Genomic DNA, 15,324 nt, shown 5'->3' on the forward strand with positions numbered 1-15,324 from the left:
TAGAGTCTTCTCTTGTGTTGTTGGAAGAGGGTGTTTGCTATGACCAGTGCGTTCTCTTGGCAAAACTCTATTAGCCTTTGTCCTGCTTCATTCCGTACTCCAAGGCCAAATTTGCCTGTTACTCCAGGTGTTTCTTGACTTCCTACTTTTGCATTCCAGTCCCCTGTAATGAAAAGGACATCTTTTTGGGTGTTAGTTCTAAAAGGTCTTGTAGGTCTTCATAGAACCGTTCAAGTTCAGTTTCTTCAGCATTGGTGGTCAGGGCATAGACTTGGGTTACCATGATATTGAATGGTTTGCCTTGGAAATGAACAGAGATCATTCTGTCGTGTTTGAGATTGCATCCAAGTACTGCATTTCAGACTCTTTTGTTGACCATAATGGCTACTCCATTTCTTCTAAGGGATTCCTGCCCACTATATCTACATAGTAGATATAATGGTCATCTGAGTTAAATTCACCCATTCCAGTCCATTTTAGTTCGCTGATTCCTAGAATGTCAACATTCACTCTTGCCATCTCCTGTTTGACCACTTCCAATTTGCCTTGATTCATGGACCTGACATTCCAGGTTCCTATGCAATACTGCTCTTTACAGCATTGGACCTTGCTTCTATCACCAGTGTCATCCACGACTGGGTATTGTTTTTCCTTTGGTTCCATCCCTTCATTCTTTCTGGAGTTATTTCTCTACTGATCTCCAGTAGCATATTGGGCACCTACTGACCCAGGGAGTTCCCCTTTCAGTATCCTATCATTGCCTTTTCATACTGTTCTTGGGGTTCTCAAGGCAAGAATACTGAAGTGGTTTGCCATTCCCTTCTCCGGTGGACCACATTCTGTCAGACCTCTCCACCATGACCTGCCCGTCTTGGGTGGCCCCACGGGCATGGCTTAGTTTCATTGAGTTAGACAAGGCTGTGGTCCGTGTGATCAGATTGGCTAGTTTTCTGTGATTATGGTTTCAGTGTGTCTGCTGTCTGATGCCCTCTTGTAACACCTACCGTCTTACTTGGGTTTTTCTTACCTTGGACATGGGGTATCTCTTCATGGCTGCTCCAGCAAAGCACAGCCACTGCTCCTTACCTTGGACGAGGGTTATCGCCTCACGGCCGCCCCTCCTGACCTTGAACGTGGAGTAGCTCCTCTCAGCCCTCCTTTGCATGCACAGCCGCAGCCCCTGACCTCGGACGTGGGGTAGCTCCTCTCGGCCACTCCTGTGCCAATGCAGCCTGGCACTCTCGGTCGCCACCCCTGACCTTGGTAGCTCCTCTTGGCTGCACTTCTGTGCGGTCCATCACAGCCGGCAATGTATATATGTATGTATATATTCAAAATATATTCTCACATGCATCACACGTGCTGTGCTAAGTCGCTTCAGTCGTGTCCCACAGTTTGCGACCCCAGTGACTGTAGCCCCTCAGGCTCCTCTGTCCCTGGAATTCTCTAGGCAAGAATACTGGAGTGAGTTGCCAAGCCCTTCTCCAGGGAATCTTCCAGACCCAGAGTTCGTACTAGCGTCTCCAGCAGCTCCTGCATTGCAATCAGATTCTTTACCACTGAGCCACTGGAAAGCCGTATGCATCACACATGCCCCAGGAAAAGCATAGAAACATTCAAATGAGGTCACTACAAGGATACGCAGGGAAGTAGCCAACACTGCATGGTCTTCCTATACAGGACTGGGGAATGGCCTTCAGCACATAGTTTTTCCTCAGCCATGTATTACTTATTAAATATTTTAAATAAATAACTAGATGTTTAATATCAATATTCTGCATATAAATAGGCATTCTATGACATTTTTATATGTAATGTTTAAAGTGATAGCTTATTAAACTTCTACTTTGAATTGTCACTTCACAGGATACACGAAGGACACAAGACCACCTAAAACAAGATGACATGATTATGCAGGTTAAACACTCCAAGACTGGACAACTGCAGAAAACAAATACCCTGTTTTTTCTTTCTCACAAATAAACTGCAAGTGGAAAGGTGGAGGCAGATTTAATGACCTGCAATATTATAAAGACATATAACCCAAACACAAAATGAATGGAATTTACTAGGATCCTGATTTGGGAAAACAAAAAATAAAATACAAATAATACACAGATGTATTTCAAGGTTGAATAGATACTCCTTGATGTTAATGAACATCTAGTATTTAAGGATATATAAATGGTGGTTAGTAATTTTAGAGAGCAATTCATTTAAATTTAAATATTGAATTGTATTCTAAAGATACAACAAGATATCTGGAAATTGCTTTCCAATATATTAAGGTTAATGAGGAATTGTATGGTAGCATAGAAGAAATAAGGCTGACCATGAGATAATAATTTTTATAAAATCCACTAATAGATATTCAGAGACTCATTTACATTGCAGTTCTATGCTCCTATCTGTGGGAAATTTTTAGGGAGCAAAAAAGTCATATTTAACTTCTGTAATTAATGACAAATACTAAATTATAGGAAAAGCAATAGGTATTTTGCTTTCTGGGATCTCTGGCTAGTGAGTGAAACACCATGGGAGAAGAACTCTACATTTCACAACGAGCATTACATGGAGAACCTTTGTGTGAGTTGCTGACTAACTCCCAGCTCAGTGAGTTGAGACTAGTCTTACTATACTCAGAGCTGTCAAAGCTGGAAGGCAGGAGAAATTTTCCCTGACTAAAGGAAACCAAATATGCAATCTTCACATTTTACAACTTTTCTAATAAACCAGATGTGATCTCACTCTTTGTAAAGCCTGGCCCTTCCCAACCTGCAGGCTCACCTTCCAGGACTGAGCCCAGCCCATTTTCTCCATATATAAGCTGCTGCTGGGAAGCTCCTCTTACAGACCTGCTCCTCTCAGCTCTGCACTGCACCCTCGCTCCTTCCTCAGTCTCTGCTTCTTCAGGAACCATGTCTTGCAAATCCACCGTGAAGACCCAAAGCATCAGCCGCAGGGGCTTCAGTGCCGGCTCAGCCAGACTCCCTGGGGTGTGCCGCTCTGGCTTCAGCAGCGTGTCCCTGTCCCGCTCCAGGGGCAGTGGCGGCCTCGCTGGAGTGTGTGGAGGAGCTGGCTTTGGCAGCCGCAGCCTCTATGGCCTGGGGGGCTCCAAGAGGATCTCCATCGCAGGGGGCAGCTGTGTCATTGGTGGTGGCTATGGCGGCAGAATTGGAGTTGGCTATGGCTTCGGAGGTGGAGCCGGGAGTGGATTTGGTTTTGGTGCTGGGGCTGGTAGTGGCTTTGGGCTCGGTGGTGGAGCTGGCTTCGGAGGTGGCTTCGGTGGTCCTGGCTTCCCTGTGTGCCCCCCTGGAGGCATCCAAGAGGTCACCGTCAACCAGAGTCTCCTGACTCCCCTCAACCTGCAAATCGACCCCACCATCCAGCGGGTGAGGACTGAGGAGCGGGAGCAGATCAAGACCCTCAACAACAAGTTTGCCTCCTTCATCGACAAGGTGAGCTGGGAGCATCTGCCCTAGTGGGGATTGCAGAGTGCCCAAGAGAGCCAACTACGAGACCTGTTCTACCGGAGGGGAGACTCGGGGGAGAGGAGGGTGGGACTCAGGCGAGCTCTCCAGTGGGATACAGGACAGGCTACATGTGGACCCCAAGTAGAAGGTGATGGAAATCATTTATAACTACTCATCCCTCACATGGCCCCATTCCTGCCAAGGAAATAGTCACAGTTCTTGACAATCCTGAAGGAAAGAACAGAAAATAAGAGAATGCAATGAGATGGCTTGATCTTCTGGATGGTCCTAGAAAGTTAAAAGGGTATTGCAGTGGAAACTGCATTTGAGTCATAGATGGATGCTGGATGGAGGAAAGAAAGCAAAAACAAAAGGGAATTTGAGGGGAAACAACTCAAGTATATATCCATAGGAATACTCACCTGTAGAACCAGAAAATGAGCCATAAGGGACTTTGTATCAGCCGGATTCATGCACTATATGGGAAACAAGATTAAATTCAATCATTATAGAATTGGAATCTAATCATTAGATTATAAACATCTGATATCCCTTTAACTGAGGCATGTGCTTTGTAAAAGCTCTGTGCAATAGGAGAAAAATGCTATGATAAAATACATTTGTGCTTGTTCTTGTCACGAGGAAGACAGGAAGGGTTGAAAGTCACTGACTGACAGTCTCCATAAGTGAGAGGGAGGGAACATCTGACAGCTCCCTGGGGAAACTTGGCCATGAGATCTGTGTGGTGTGAAGCTAAAGAGTCAGGGGAGCAGAACTGTCAGCCTCTGTACAGGCTCTGGAGCAGCCCAGCACCACCAGACCACCAGATCGGCCTGGGGACTTGTCAACTCACAGATAACCATCTTGTTTCCCTGCAGGTCCGATTCCTGGAGCAGCAGAACAAGGTCCTGGACACCAAGTGGACCTTGCTGCAGGAGCAGGGCACCAGGACTGTGAGGCAGAACCTGGAGCCTTTGTTCGAGCAGTACATCAACAACCTCAGGAGACAGCTGGATAGTATCCTTGGGGAGAGAGGCCGCCTGGACTCGGAGCTCAGGGGGATGCAGGACACGGTGGAGGACTTCAAGAACAAGTGAGTGACAGGAGAGAAAACACCTTAGATTCCTGAAGCCCACACTTCAGTCTGTTAGATGACCAGGTCCAAATGAGGGCATGATTCTTAATAAAACATGTCAGTAGACATGACATTACAGTTGTTACTAAACACAAACCCTGAAGAACAAAAGGGCCATAAAAGTTGAATGGGAAGAGTAATGGAGTAAAGAAATTAGAAACCACAAATTACAACCTTCAGGCTTATTGACAGAAGTCTCATTTGTATATATCCATTCTGGGAAGTGGAGATCCCAGGCTGCTTTTTCTTGTATCATCTTCACCCCTGACTCAATTGGATTTTATTCCTTTTAATTCCAGATACGAAGATGAAATCAACAAACGCACAGCAGCAGAGAATGAGTTTGTGAAGTTGAAGAAGGTGAGATTGAGTCAGATCAGGGGTTCATGGCCCTTTCCTGAAGGAGAGGGTTCTGAGAAAAGAATCACTGAGGAGACTAAAACAGGAGCAGACTGTGTAGGGGGGCTCATCTGATCCCAGGCTGTTTGCTTCTTCCCCAGGATGTGGATATTGCCTACATGAACAAGGTTGAACTACAAGCCAAAGTAGATGCTCTCACAGATGAGATCAACTTCCTAAGAACCTTCTATGATGCTGTAAGTATCTCTCCACATTCTGTTTTATTGCCTTTAAAAAGATTTGTGAGGAGTGGAATATCTCTGGTCTGCTGCTGCTGCTGCTAAGTCACTTCAGTCGTGTCTGACTCTGTGCGACCCCATAGACGGCAGCCCACCAGGCTCCCCGTCCCTGGGATTCTCCAGGCAAGAACACTGGAGTGGGTTGCCATTTCCTTCTCCAGTGCATGAAAGTGAGAAGTGAAAGTGAAGTCATTCAGTCATGTCTGACTCCTAGCGACCCCATGGACTGCAGCCCACCAGGCTCCTCTGTCCATGGGATTCTCCAGGCCAGAGTACTGGAGTGGGTTGCCTTTGCCTAGGTACCTCTAAACATCATGACCAAAGATAATCGGATGATCTCTTGTTCTGCAGGAACTGGCTCAGATGCAAACCCACATCTCAGACACTTCTGTGGTCCTCTCCATGGACAACAACCGCAACCTGGACCTGGACAGCATCATCGCTGAAGTCAAAGCCCAATATGAGGAGATTGCTCAGAGGAGCCGGGCTGAGGCTGAGTCCTGGTACCAGTCCAAGGTGAGTGGTGAGGCGGCAGCTGATGAAGAATCCCTGTGCCTCCTCTGTGAACATCAATGAGGCTGTAGACTTCAGTGCGGAACCTATAACTAAGAAGTGGGGGACCTCTCAGGGTAGACCTTTTGGGTAATTATGCCGGAGTCTCGTAGGTCAAAGAACCCAAGTTAAGATGAAAGCTAATGTAGTTCAAGGTGAGTGACTTTTGTTTTAGCTTTATTTCAATGTTGACTCTCAGCAAGAGTACAGAACATTGCTTGTCCTGAAGAGAACCAGTCAGTCAGTGGTCTTACCAAGAATGATGTGTGATTAGTGAAGAGCGTCAACGACCTAGTAACACTAGTTTTCTTTAAATGTCTTATGGAAAACCATTAGATTCTATTTTGAAAACCTTGATTAGTGTCCTGTGAAGCCCATGGACAGCCCCCTTGTCTCCCTCTGGTTCACAGTACGAGGAGCTGCGGGTGACGGCGGGCAGACACGGGGATGACCTGCGCAACACCAAGCAGGAGATCTCTGAGATCAACCGAGTGATCCAGAGGCTGAGATCTGAGATTGACCACGTCAAGAAGCAGGTACAGTGGGGACCATGGAAGAGAAAAGCATTCTTTCCTTCCTAGACCATCAGGTATCATCAACCATCATGTGGGAAATTTCTGGGAACTGAGGGAAAAGCAGGGAGAGAAGGCCATGTATTTCCTTTCTGGGAGAGTTTCCCCAGGTTAGAGAGATGGAGCCCAACTCAAGAGCAGGAAACAAACTCAAGATAGGCCGAATCTCTACTGGTCACTGGGACAAAGGTACAGTCTACAGGCATTGAAATGAGATTCCACAAGGGGAGTGATTGAGTTGATAATTCAAGATGCAAGTTGACAAAGAAGAGTTTAGGACAGAAAGTGTGGAGAAGAATGCTGCATATGTGCTCAGATTCATTATAAAAGAATCTGAGAAAAGACACAGGAAAAATGAGGGTTGTCCAAAACTGTGAAGAGGAAGGAAGGCAAAGTCTTGACAGCTTAAGAAGAAATCATCTCCTCACTGAGGATGTTTGTGGCTTTCTATAAGTTAATGTACATCCATATGAACTTACCGAAACTGTCAACATTCAACACAAGTCAGTGGGTCCATTTCTTCCTTTGTTCCCTGGTCTTTGGTCTGCTGTGGTATTGTCCAGCCCCATCATCATTTGGGTGGTTAACACAGAAGGGAATAGAATTTCTCAAGGTGCTCCTAGAATAGTTAAGGTTTGCAGCACCGAGAAAAACTGGACAAAACAAATCAAACCTCCATTTCCACGAGATCTGGGCTCTAGAGCTCTTCCTCACTGGGAAAGTAGAACTATGTTTCCTCTCCCCTGGAGTCCAGATTCAGGTTTCTTTGCCCTCCTCTCCTCTAGTGTGCCAGCCTGCAATCCGCCATCGCCGATGCCGAGCAGCGTGGGGAGCTGGCCCTCAAGGACGCCAGGAACAAGCTGGCTGACCTGGAGGACGCCCTGCAGAAGGCCAAGCAGGACATGGCCCGGCTGCTGAAGGAGTACCAGGAGCTCATGAATGTCAAGCTGGCCCTGGACGTGGAGATTGCCACCTACAGAAAGCTGCTGGAAGGCGAGGAGTGCAGGTGAGTAACTCACACAGCCTCCACAATCATCTGGCTCCATCTCCAAGAAGTCCTGCCAATGAGCCCAAGTGGAAGGCGCTCTAGCGGTGGTCATAGTGCTACTCCCAGGACAGCACTGAGAAGGCAGGGTCCAGGGACTCTCCTCACACGGAGGTTTCCCATGCGGGGCCAGCTGTGGCTCTGGGTCTCATCGTGGCTGTGTCTTCTCTCTCCTAGGCTGAGTGGGGAAGGCGTTGGACAAGTCAACATCTGTAAGTACCTTCACCTGCCCCCATCCCATGCCCTTGTGTCCCTTTGACTGGATGCTGTGTGGCAGAGTGAGCTCACCATCTTGTCCTGACCTTGTCCCTTTGCCTCCACAGCCGTGGTCCAGTCCACTGTCTCTGGTGGCTATGGTGGTGCTGGTGGCTATGGTGGTGCCAGCGGTCTCAGCAGTGGCTTAGGCGTGAGTGGAGGAAGTGGCTACTCCTACAGCAGCGGTCACAGCCTTGGAGGTGGCTTCAGTTCTGGCAGTGGCAGAGCCATAGGGTGTGGCTTCGGCTCCTCTGGGGGCAGCAGTTCCACCATCAAATACACCACCACCACCTCCTCCTCCAGCAGGAAGGGCTACAAGCACTGAAGTCCTGTCATGGGCTCAAGCTCCCACAATGTCTCAGGCTCCCTCTCCAGCTTCACCACCCTCTCCTCTAGTTGCTTCCTATCTTCTACTCTCTTCATCTCTTACTTTAATTTAGAACTGAAGTTATTGACTGCCTTCATCTCCCTCTGCCAATACCTGCTCTACCTGAGCTTCCACTGTTCACCATTGGAAATTAACTATTTGGTCCTAGTCCAGACAGGGAATCCTCCTTGCTTTCCACTGGCCCAGGAAGTCCCGTCTCAGAGGTGTTGTGATCCTCCATTTCAGTGATTGTGAAAGCAGAAGTGACTGGTTCTTTGATGTACAGGGTCTGTATCTCTGTGTTGCTTCCTCTGCTCTTTGCTCACTTGTATTGCTAAATAAAGCAGATTTACCATATAATGTGTGGTTTCACATAGCTTTTCTTTGTCGCCAATGGATCTTGAGGTTTTCATCTGATAAATGCCTTCCCAGGAGTGAAGCATACTCCCAGTCCCGTTGTGCTTCACTCTCTTCCTTTAGAGAATTTCAACAGACAGCAATTTAACATCCTGATGCCAGGAGTCCTCCGAGAACAGCTTGGCATGTGGAATGGGAGGGATCTGGGTCCATCACAGTAAAGTCTGGTTTTACTGCTCAGATTAGGTCTCAGCAGTTTAGTTTCTCTGACTTGTCTCTATGATTCTACCTCCTTCTGCCACAGTAGTTATCCATATTCCTCAGAGAATCATATTACAGTCTAATTAGATCAGAAGAACACTGACCAGAGTGTAAGATGTCTGATTTATATTTTAAATTGCCTTATGACCATAAGCCTGACAACATGTATCAGGTGTAATTTAAAAGTATATACTTCTGAACTGAAAGTATGCTTTTAGCAATGTATCCTGAGGAAACAGTACAAATGCAAGGACTTGTACTTCTGGGATATGAATCCCAATAAAGTTTCACCTGGGAAATAATGGAAACATTGGTTAATTTCCAGGATCTACAGACTCAGAAACAAAATGCAGGTGCTGATTTTTTAAGTATGGAGACAAAATAGGAATGGGAAGGCCTTTTCCTCACCCCAAAAGCCTCTCAGAGAGACTCAAAGAGGTCGAGTCTTTGCCACTCCAAAGACATGGCCTTGCATTCTCTCTCAGCTGTGTCTTGGCTTCCTTTGACTTTCTGAATGGGTAAGGAAATTCTCATGATACAGTGCAAGGTTGGTCTGAGAGTCAGGCAATGTTCCTGAGATTTAGTAATTGTTTCCAGTCTGTTTTGTCTGCAGCCCTAATCTCAGATGATGTCTCTGGAGAATCCACCTAATACCATGCAAGTTCTCTTCTGAAGAATCGAGGAGATATGTCTGATTCCACAAATGGGGAGGAGTGTAAGCAAAGGCGATTCTGGAGCATCTTTCAGTGGCAAAAAGTGAAGAAATAGTCACAGAAGACACTGAAAGAGCTCTTAGTAGACAAACTGAAACTTCTTGAGCCATACATAAATAGATAAATAAATAATATTTGGATTAAAGCCCAACTATTAAATAATTATTCACGATATCTACATCGAGAAAACAGACTGGCAGGGTTCCTCAAAACTTTCTAAGTCATGAAGACAAGGAAAATCTGAAAACTCTGTTAAGCCAGGAAGGGTCTAAGGAGACACAATGACTAAATGAAACATAGTTATTATGGAAAACGTTAAGGCAAGGGGTTCAAGTATCATCTGTATTTTTTACTAATTTTCATATAAAATTATAAAACAAACAAGGTAAAGAAAGAGACAGAGTCACAAAGAAACAGAAAGACAGTTGGAGGGACAGAGATACAGAGAAATCATTGAATGGCTAATGATAAAACAATAATATTGACAATCTCATGTTGGTTTTAACTCCAGTAAACTGTATTTTTTTAATCTGTGCACTTCCTAAATGTTTTGATGTTGAACCTTGTTATTGCAAAAGAGAAAGTGTGTTCCCCATGATGTCCTCACTGTATGACATCTGAAATTAAATGTGGTTACTATTTTGGTAGTAAGGAAGAAAAGGATCAATCTCTTGATTAACGTGCATGAGATTAAAGCTTTCAGATTGATTTCTTTTGCTCTTTGAGGGCTGAATAGGAAGAAACATTTTTTCTGTTGAAACAGTAAAGTCTTGCTTTTGAAGTAAGGAAGGACTTGGCAGTACCAAAGGTTGTTAGATACTAGATTTGACTCCTAAGGAGGCTAGTCAATTGCTTCCTCCAGTACGGGGTCAAAGTACCTGGAAAATACAGAAAATACATCTTTTTCATAACAATCTCAAATAGAAGAACTTTTCCTACTTAGAAGCTATATCCAAAGCTCACCTTACCTGAATCTTCTGTGATCCAGGATGATCACTTGTGAGCCATACAAGGTAGATTCTAGCTATGTTGGCTAGAATCCTCAGCACAGACTAATGAATGACATCACAGTTCGTGGGGGCACAGACTGTGGCACAAGCAGAAGAGGGAACATTTCCAAAGGTCTTGAAAGCAGATTGGTCTTCTCTGCCCGCTGCATGCCCCAGTAAGCATTTCCTACAGACTCTGTGCTAACTATCTCTTCATCATACTTGTCCTTGAGAATAGCTAACAGTAGACCTCAGGATGGGAGGAAAAAGGTGTTGAGGAGTCCGTCTTTGAGAGCAACTGGATATCTTGGACCATGACTTTCTCTAGGTCATCTCTTCTCTTCAAGGCTGTCACCTTGAAGACTCCAGGGATCTCCCTTCAACACTAGAAAGGGAGTTCAGTTCAGTTCAATTCAGTCACTCAGTCATGTCCGACTCTTTGCGACCCCATGAATCGCAGCACACCAGGCCTCCCTGTCCATCACCAACTCCCAGAGTTCACTCAAACTCATCGAGTTGGTGATGCCATCCAGCAATCTCATCCTCTGTTGTCCCCTTCTTCTCCCCCCCAACCCCTCCCAGCATCAGGGTCTTTTCTAATGAGTCAACTCTTCGCATGAGGTGGCCAAAGTATTGGAGTTTCAGCTTCAGCATCAGCCCTTCCAATGAACCCCAGGACTGATCTCCTTTAGGATGGACTGGTTGGATCTCCTTGCAGTCCAAGGGACTCTCAAGAGTCTTCTCCAACACCACAGTTCAAAAGCATCAATTCTTCAGCGCTCAGCTTTCTTCACAGTCTAACTCACATCCATACATGACCACTGGAAAAGCCATAGCTTTGACTAGACAGACCTTTGTTGGCAAAGTAATGTCTCTGCTTCTGAATATGCTATCTAGGTTGGTCATAACTTTCCTTCCAAGGAGTAAGCGTCTTTTAATTTCATGGCTGAAATCACCATCTGCAGTGATTTTGGAGCCCAGAAAAATAAAGTCTGACACTGTTTCCACTGTTTCTCCATCTATCTGCCATGAAGTGATGGGACCAGATGCCATGATCTTAGTTTTCTGAAAGTTGAGATTTAAGGGAATTTTTTCACTTTCCTCTTTCACTTTCATCAAGAGGCTTTTAGTTCCTCTTCACTTTCTGCCATAAGGGTGGTGTCATCTACATATCTGAGGTTATTGATATTTCTTCCAGCAATCTTGAGTCCAGCTTGTGCTTCTTCCAGCCCAGTGTTTCTCATGATGTACTCTGCATAGAAGTTAAATAAGCAGGGTGACAATATACAGCCTTGAGGTACTCCTTTTCCTATTTGGAACCAATCTGTTGTTCCATGTCCAGTTCTAACTGTTGCTTCCTGACCTGCATACAGGTTTCTCAAGAGGCAGGTCAGGTGGTCTGGTATTCCCATCTCTTTCAGAATTTTCCACAGTTTATTGTGATCCACACAGTCAAAGGCTTTAGCATAGTCAATAAAGCAGAAATAGATGTTTTTCTGGAACTCTCTTGCTTTTTTGATGATCCAGCAGATGTTGGCAATTTGATCTCTGGTTCCTCTGCCTTTCCTAAAAGCAGCTTGAACATCTGGAAGTTTGCGGTTCACATACTGCTGAAGCCTGGCTTGGAGAATTTTGAGCATTACTTTACTAGTGTGTGAGATGAGTGCAATTGTGTGGTAGTTTGAGCATTCTTTGGCATTGCCTTTCTTTGGGACTGGAATGAAAGCTGACCTTTTCCAGTCCTGTGGCCACTGCTGAGTTTTTCAAATTTGCTGGCATATTGAGTGCAGCACTTTCACAGCATCTTTCTGGATTTGAAATAGCTCAACTGGAATTCCATCCCCTCCACTAGCTTTGTTCGTAGTGATGCTTTCTAAGGCCCACTTGACTTCAAATTCCAGGATGTCTGGCTCTAGGTGAGTGATCACACCATCGTCATTGTCTGGGTCATGAAGATCTTTTTTGTACAGTTCTGTGTATTCTTGCCACCTTTTCTTAATATCTTCTGCTTCTGTTAGGTCCATACCATTCCTGTCCTTTATCGAGCCCATCTTTGCATGAAATGTTCCCTTGGGATCTCTAATTTTCCTGAAGAGATCTCTAGTCTTTCCCATTCTGTTGTTTTCCTCTATTTCTTTGCATTGATTGCTGAGGAAGGCTTTCTTATCTCTCCTTGCTATTCTTTGGAACTCTGGATTCAGATGCTTATATCTTTCCTTTTCTCCTTTGCTTTTTGCTTCTTCTTTTCACAGCTATTTGTAAGGCCTCCTCAGACAGCCATTTTGATTTTTGCATTTCTTTTCCATGGGGATGGTCTTGATCCCTGTCTCCTGAACAATGTTGAACCTCCATCCATAGTTCATCAGGCACTCTGTCTATCAGATCTAGTCCCTTAAATCTATTTCTCACTTCCACTGTATAATCATAAGGGATTTGATTTAGGTCAAACCTGAATGGTCTAGTGGTTTTCCCTTTCTTCAATTTTAGTCTGAATTTGGCATTAAGGAGTTCATGATCTGAGCCACAGTCAGCTCCCGGTCTTGTTTTTGCTGACTGTATAGAGCTTCTCCATCTTTGACTGCAAAGAATGTAATCAATCTGATTTTGGTGTTGACCATCTGGTGATGTCCATGTGTAGAGTCTTCTCTTGTATTGTTGGAAGAGGGTGTTTGCTATGACCAGTGCGTTCTCTTGGCAAAACTCTATTAGCCTTTGTCCTGCTTCATTCCGTATTCCAAGGCCAAATTTGCCTGTTACTCCAGGTGTTTCTTGACTTCCTACTTTTGCATTCCAGTCCCCTGTAATGAAAAGGACATCTTTTTTGGGTGTTAGTTCTAAAAGGTCTTGTAGGTCTTCACAGAACCGTTCAACTTTAGCTTCTTCAGCGTTACTGGTGGGGCATAGGCTTGGATTACGTGATATTGAATGGTTTGCCTTGAAAACAAACAGATAATTCTGTCATTTTTTAGATTGCATCCAAGTACTGCATTTCAGACTCTTTTGTTGACCATAATGGCTATTCCATTTCTTCCATTTCTTCAAGGATTCCTGCCCACTATATCTATATAGTAGATATAATGGTCATCTGAATTAAATTCACATTCCAGTCCATTTTAGTTCGCTGATTCCTAGAATGTCAACATTCACTCTTGCCATCTCCTGTTTGACCACTTCCAGTTTGTTTTGATTCATGAACCTGACATTCCAGGTTCCTATGCAATACTGCTCTTTACAGCATCGGACCTTGCTTCTATCACCAGTCCCATCCACAACTGGGTATTGTTTTTGCTTTGGCTCCATCCCTTCATTCTTTCTGGAGTTATTTCTCTACTGATCTCCAGTAGCATATTGGGCACCTAGCGACCCGGGAGTTCCTTTCAGTATCCTATCATTTTGCCTTTTCATATTGTTCATGGGGTTCTCAAGGCAAGAATACTGAAGTGGTTTGCCATTCCCTTCTCCAGCAGACCACATTCTGTCAGACCTCTCCACCATGACCTGCCCGTCTTGGGCGGCCCCACAGGCATGGCTTAGTTTCATTGAGTTAGACAAGGCTGTGGTCCGTGTGATCAGATTAGCTAGTTTTCTGTGATTATGGTCTCAGTGTGTCTGCCATCTGATGCCCTCTCGCAACACCTACCATCTTACTTGGGTTTTCTTACCTTGGACATGGGGTATCTCCTCACGGCTGCTCCAGCAAAGTGCAGCGCTGCTTCTTACCTTGCATGAGAGTTATCTCCTCACAGCCACCCTCCTGACCTTGGACATGGGGTTGCTCCTCTCGGCCGCCTCCCTGACCTCAAAGGTGGGGTAGCTCCTCTTGGCTGCCGCCTGACCTCAGACATGGGGTAGCTCCTCTCAGCTGCTCCTGTGCCGATACAGCAGAAAGGAAGTAGCAGTGGGAAATCATCCTCTTTTGTCTTACAGGCAGGTCCACTCAAATGTGCCATTTTCTCCAATACTCTTATTGTCCCCAGTCTTCTCATGCAACGGTAGCAACCCCTTTTTGAAGTGCATTGCCATCCATATCTGTACTTCCTCACTTAAGAAACTTCTCTCCAACCAATGTAATCATGGAAAATCTGTTTTTCCTGCTTCTATTTGGAACCACAAGGCTAGAGTTAATCTGGAGTCTCATATTGTTGTGAAAGGGATAGATACTCAGCTGTGTCCAACTCTTTGCAACCCCATGGACTACACAGTCCATGGAATTCTCCATTCTGGAATACTGGAGTGGGAAACCTTTCCCTTCTACAGGGGAATCTTCCCAACCCAGGGATAGAACCCAGGTCTCCTACATTGCAGGCAGATTCTTCACCAGTTGAGCCACAAGGGAAGCCCAAGAATACTGGAGTGGGTACCCTATCCTTTTTCCAGTGGATCTTCCTGACCCAAGAATCAAAATGGGTCTCCTGCATTGCAGGCCAATTCTTTACCAACTGAGCTATCAGGGAAGCCCAGATATCAGGTTTGTTGTATGATAGAGCGAATAAGGAATATGCCATTCAGAGCTAAGCTTTTCAGATATAGTAAAAAGAAATATAGTTATAAAATCATCCTATATTCTCCCATTTGAATTTGAAATATATCTAAAAACTTCTGATTTAAGTATTTTCTAATATGTTTTCACATATTTCTAGATCTGTATTTTGAAAAGACTTCAAACCTAGAAGAACCCAGTAACAATGAACATCCATAGCATACAAATTCTAGCTTATAAATATCATTTCCCAATAAAAGGCACCTTAGCTACTCACAGAAATGACTGATTCCATGTCTGCTGCAAGGTAAGTACAAGGTAACCTGAGACTTCTCGTCCTTATCAACAAAGAAGCTTTCAGAACCCAATGGGGCCCTGTCAAAAGGACCCAGAAGAAAATCTGAACTCAAGTGGCATAAAATGGGACAGTTTAAGTACCCCAAAGGTTTAATGCCTGCATTGGACAGAAACATATTGAATATATTTT

General features: G+C 44.9%; 1 protein-coding gene across 1 annotated transcript; it reads left to right on the plus strand.

The window, feature by feature from the left end:
* The first annotated feature begins 2,857 nt into the window (after positions 1-2,857).
* On the plus strand, positions 2,858-8,397 carry LOC133247340 (keratin, type II cytoskeletal 6A-like). Its single transcript, XM_061415995.1, has 9 exons — positions 2,858-3,458; positions 4,352-4,566; positions 4,908-4,968; positions 5,109-5,204; positions 5,598-5,762; positions 6,209-6,334; positions 7,156-7,376; positions 7,593-7,627; positions 7,739-8,397. The coding sequence occupies exons 1-9, from the start codon at positions 2,919-2,921 to the stop codon at positions 7,993-7,995; spliced, it is 1,716 nt and encodes a 571-aa protein (XP_061271979.1). The 5' UTR covers positions 2,858-2,918; the 3' UTR covers positions 7,996-8,397.
* Positions 8,398-15,324: the final 6,927 nt, after the last annotated feature.

This window comes from Bos javanicus, chromosome 5, assembly GCF_032452875.1.
Source record: "Bos javanicus breed banteng chromosome 5, ARS-OSU_banteng_1.0, whole genome shotgun sequence".
Classification (NCBI taxonomy): domain Eukaryota; kingdom Metazoa; phylum Chordata; class Mammalia; order Artiodactyla; family Bovidae; genus Bos; species Bos javanicus.

Coding starts and splice junctions, on each gene's coding strand:
- LOC133247340 (XM_061415995.1), top strand. CDS start 2,919: ATGTCTTGCAAATCCACCGTGAAGACCCAAAGCATCAGCCGCAGGGGC. Junction 3,459..4,351: donor TTGCCTCCTTCATCGACAAG/GTGAGCTGGGAG, acceptor GTTTCCCTGCAG/GTCCGATTCCTGGAGCAGCA. Junction 4,969..5,108: donor AGTTTGTGAAGTTGAAGAAG/GTGAGATTGAGT, acceptor CTTCTTCCCCAG/GATGTGGATATTGCCTACAT.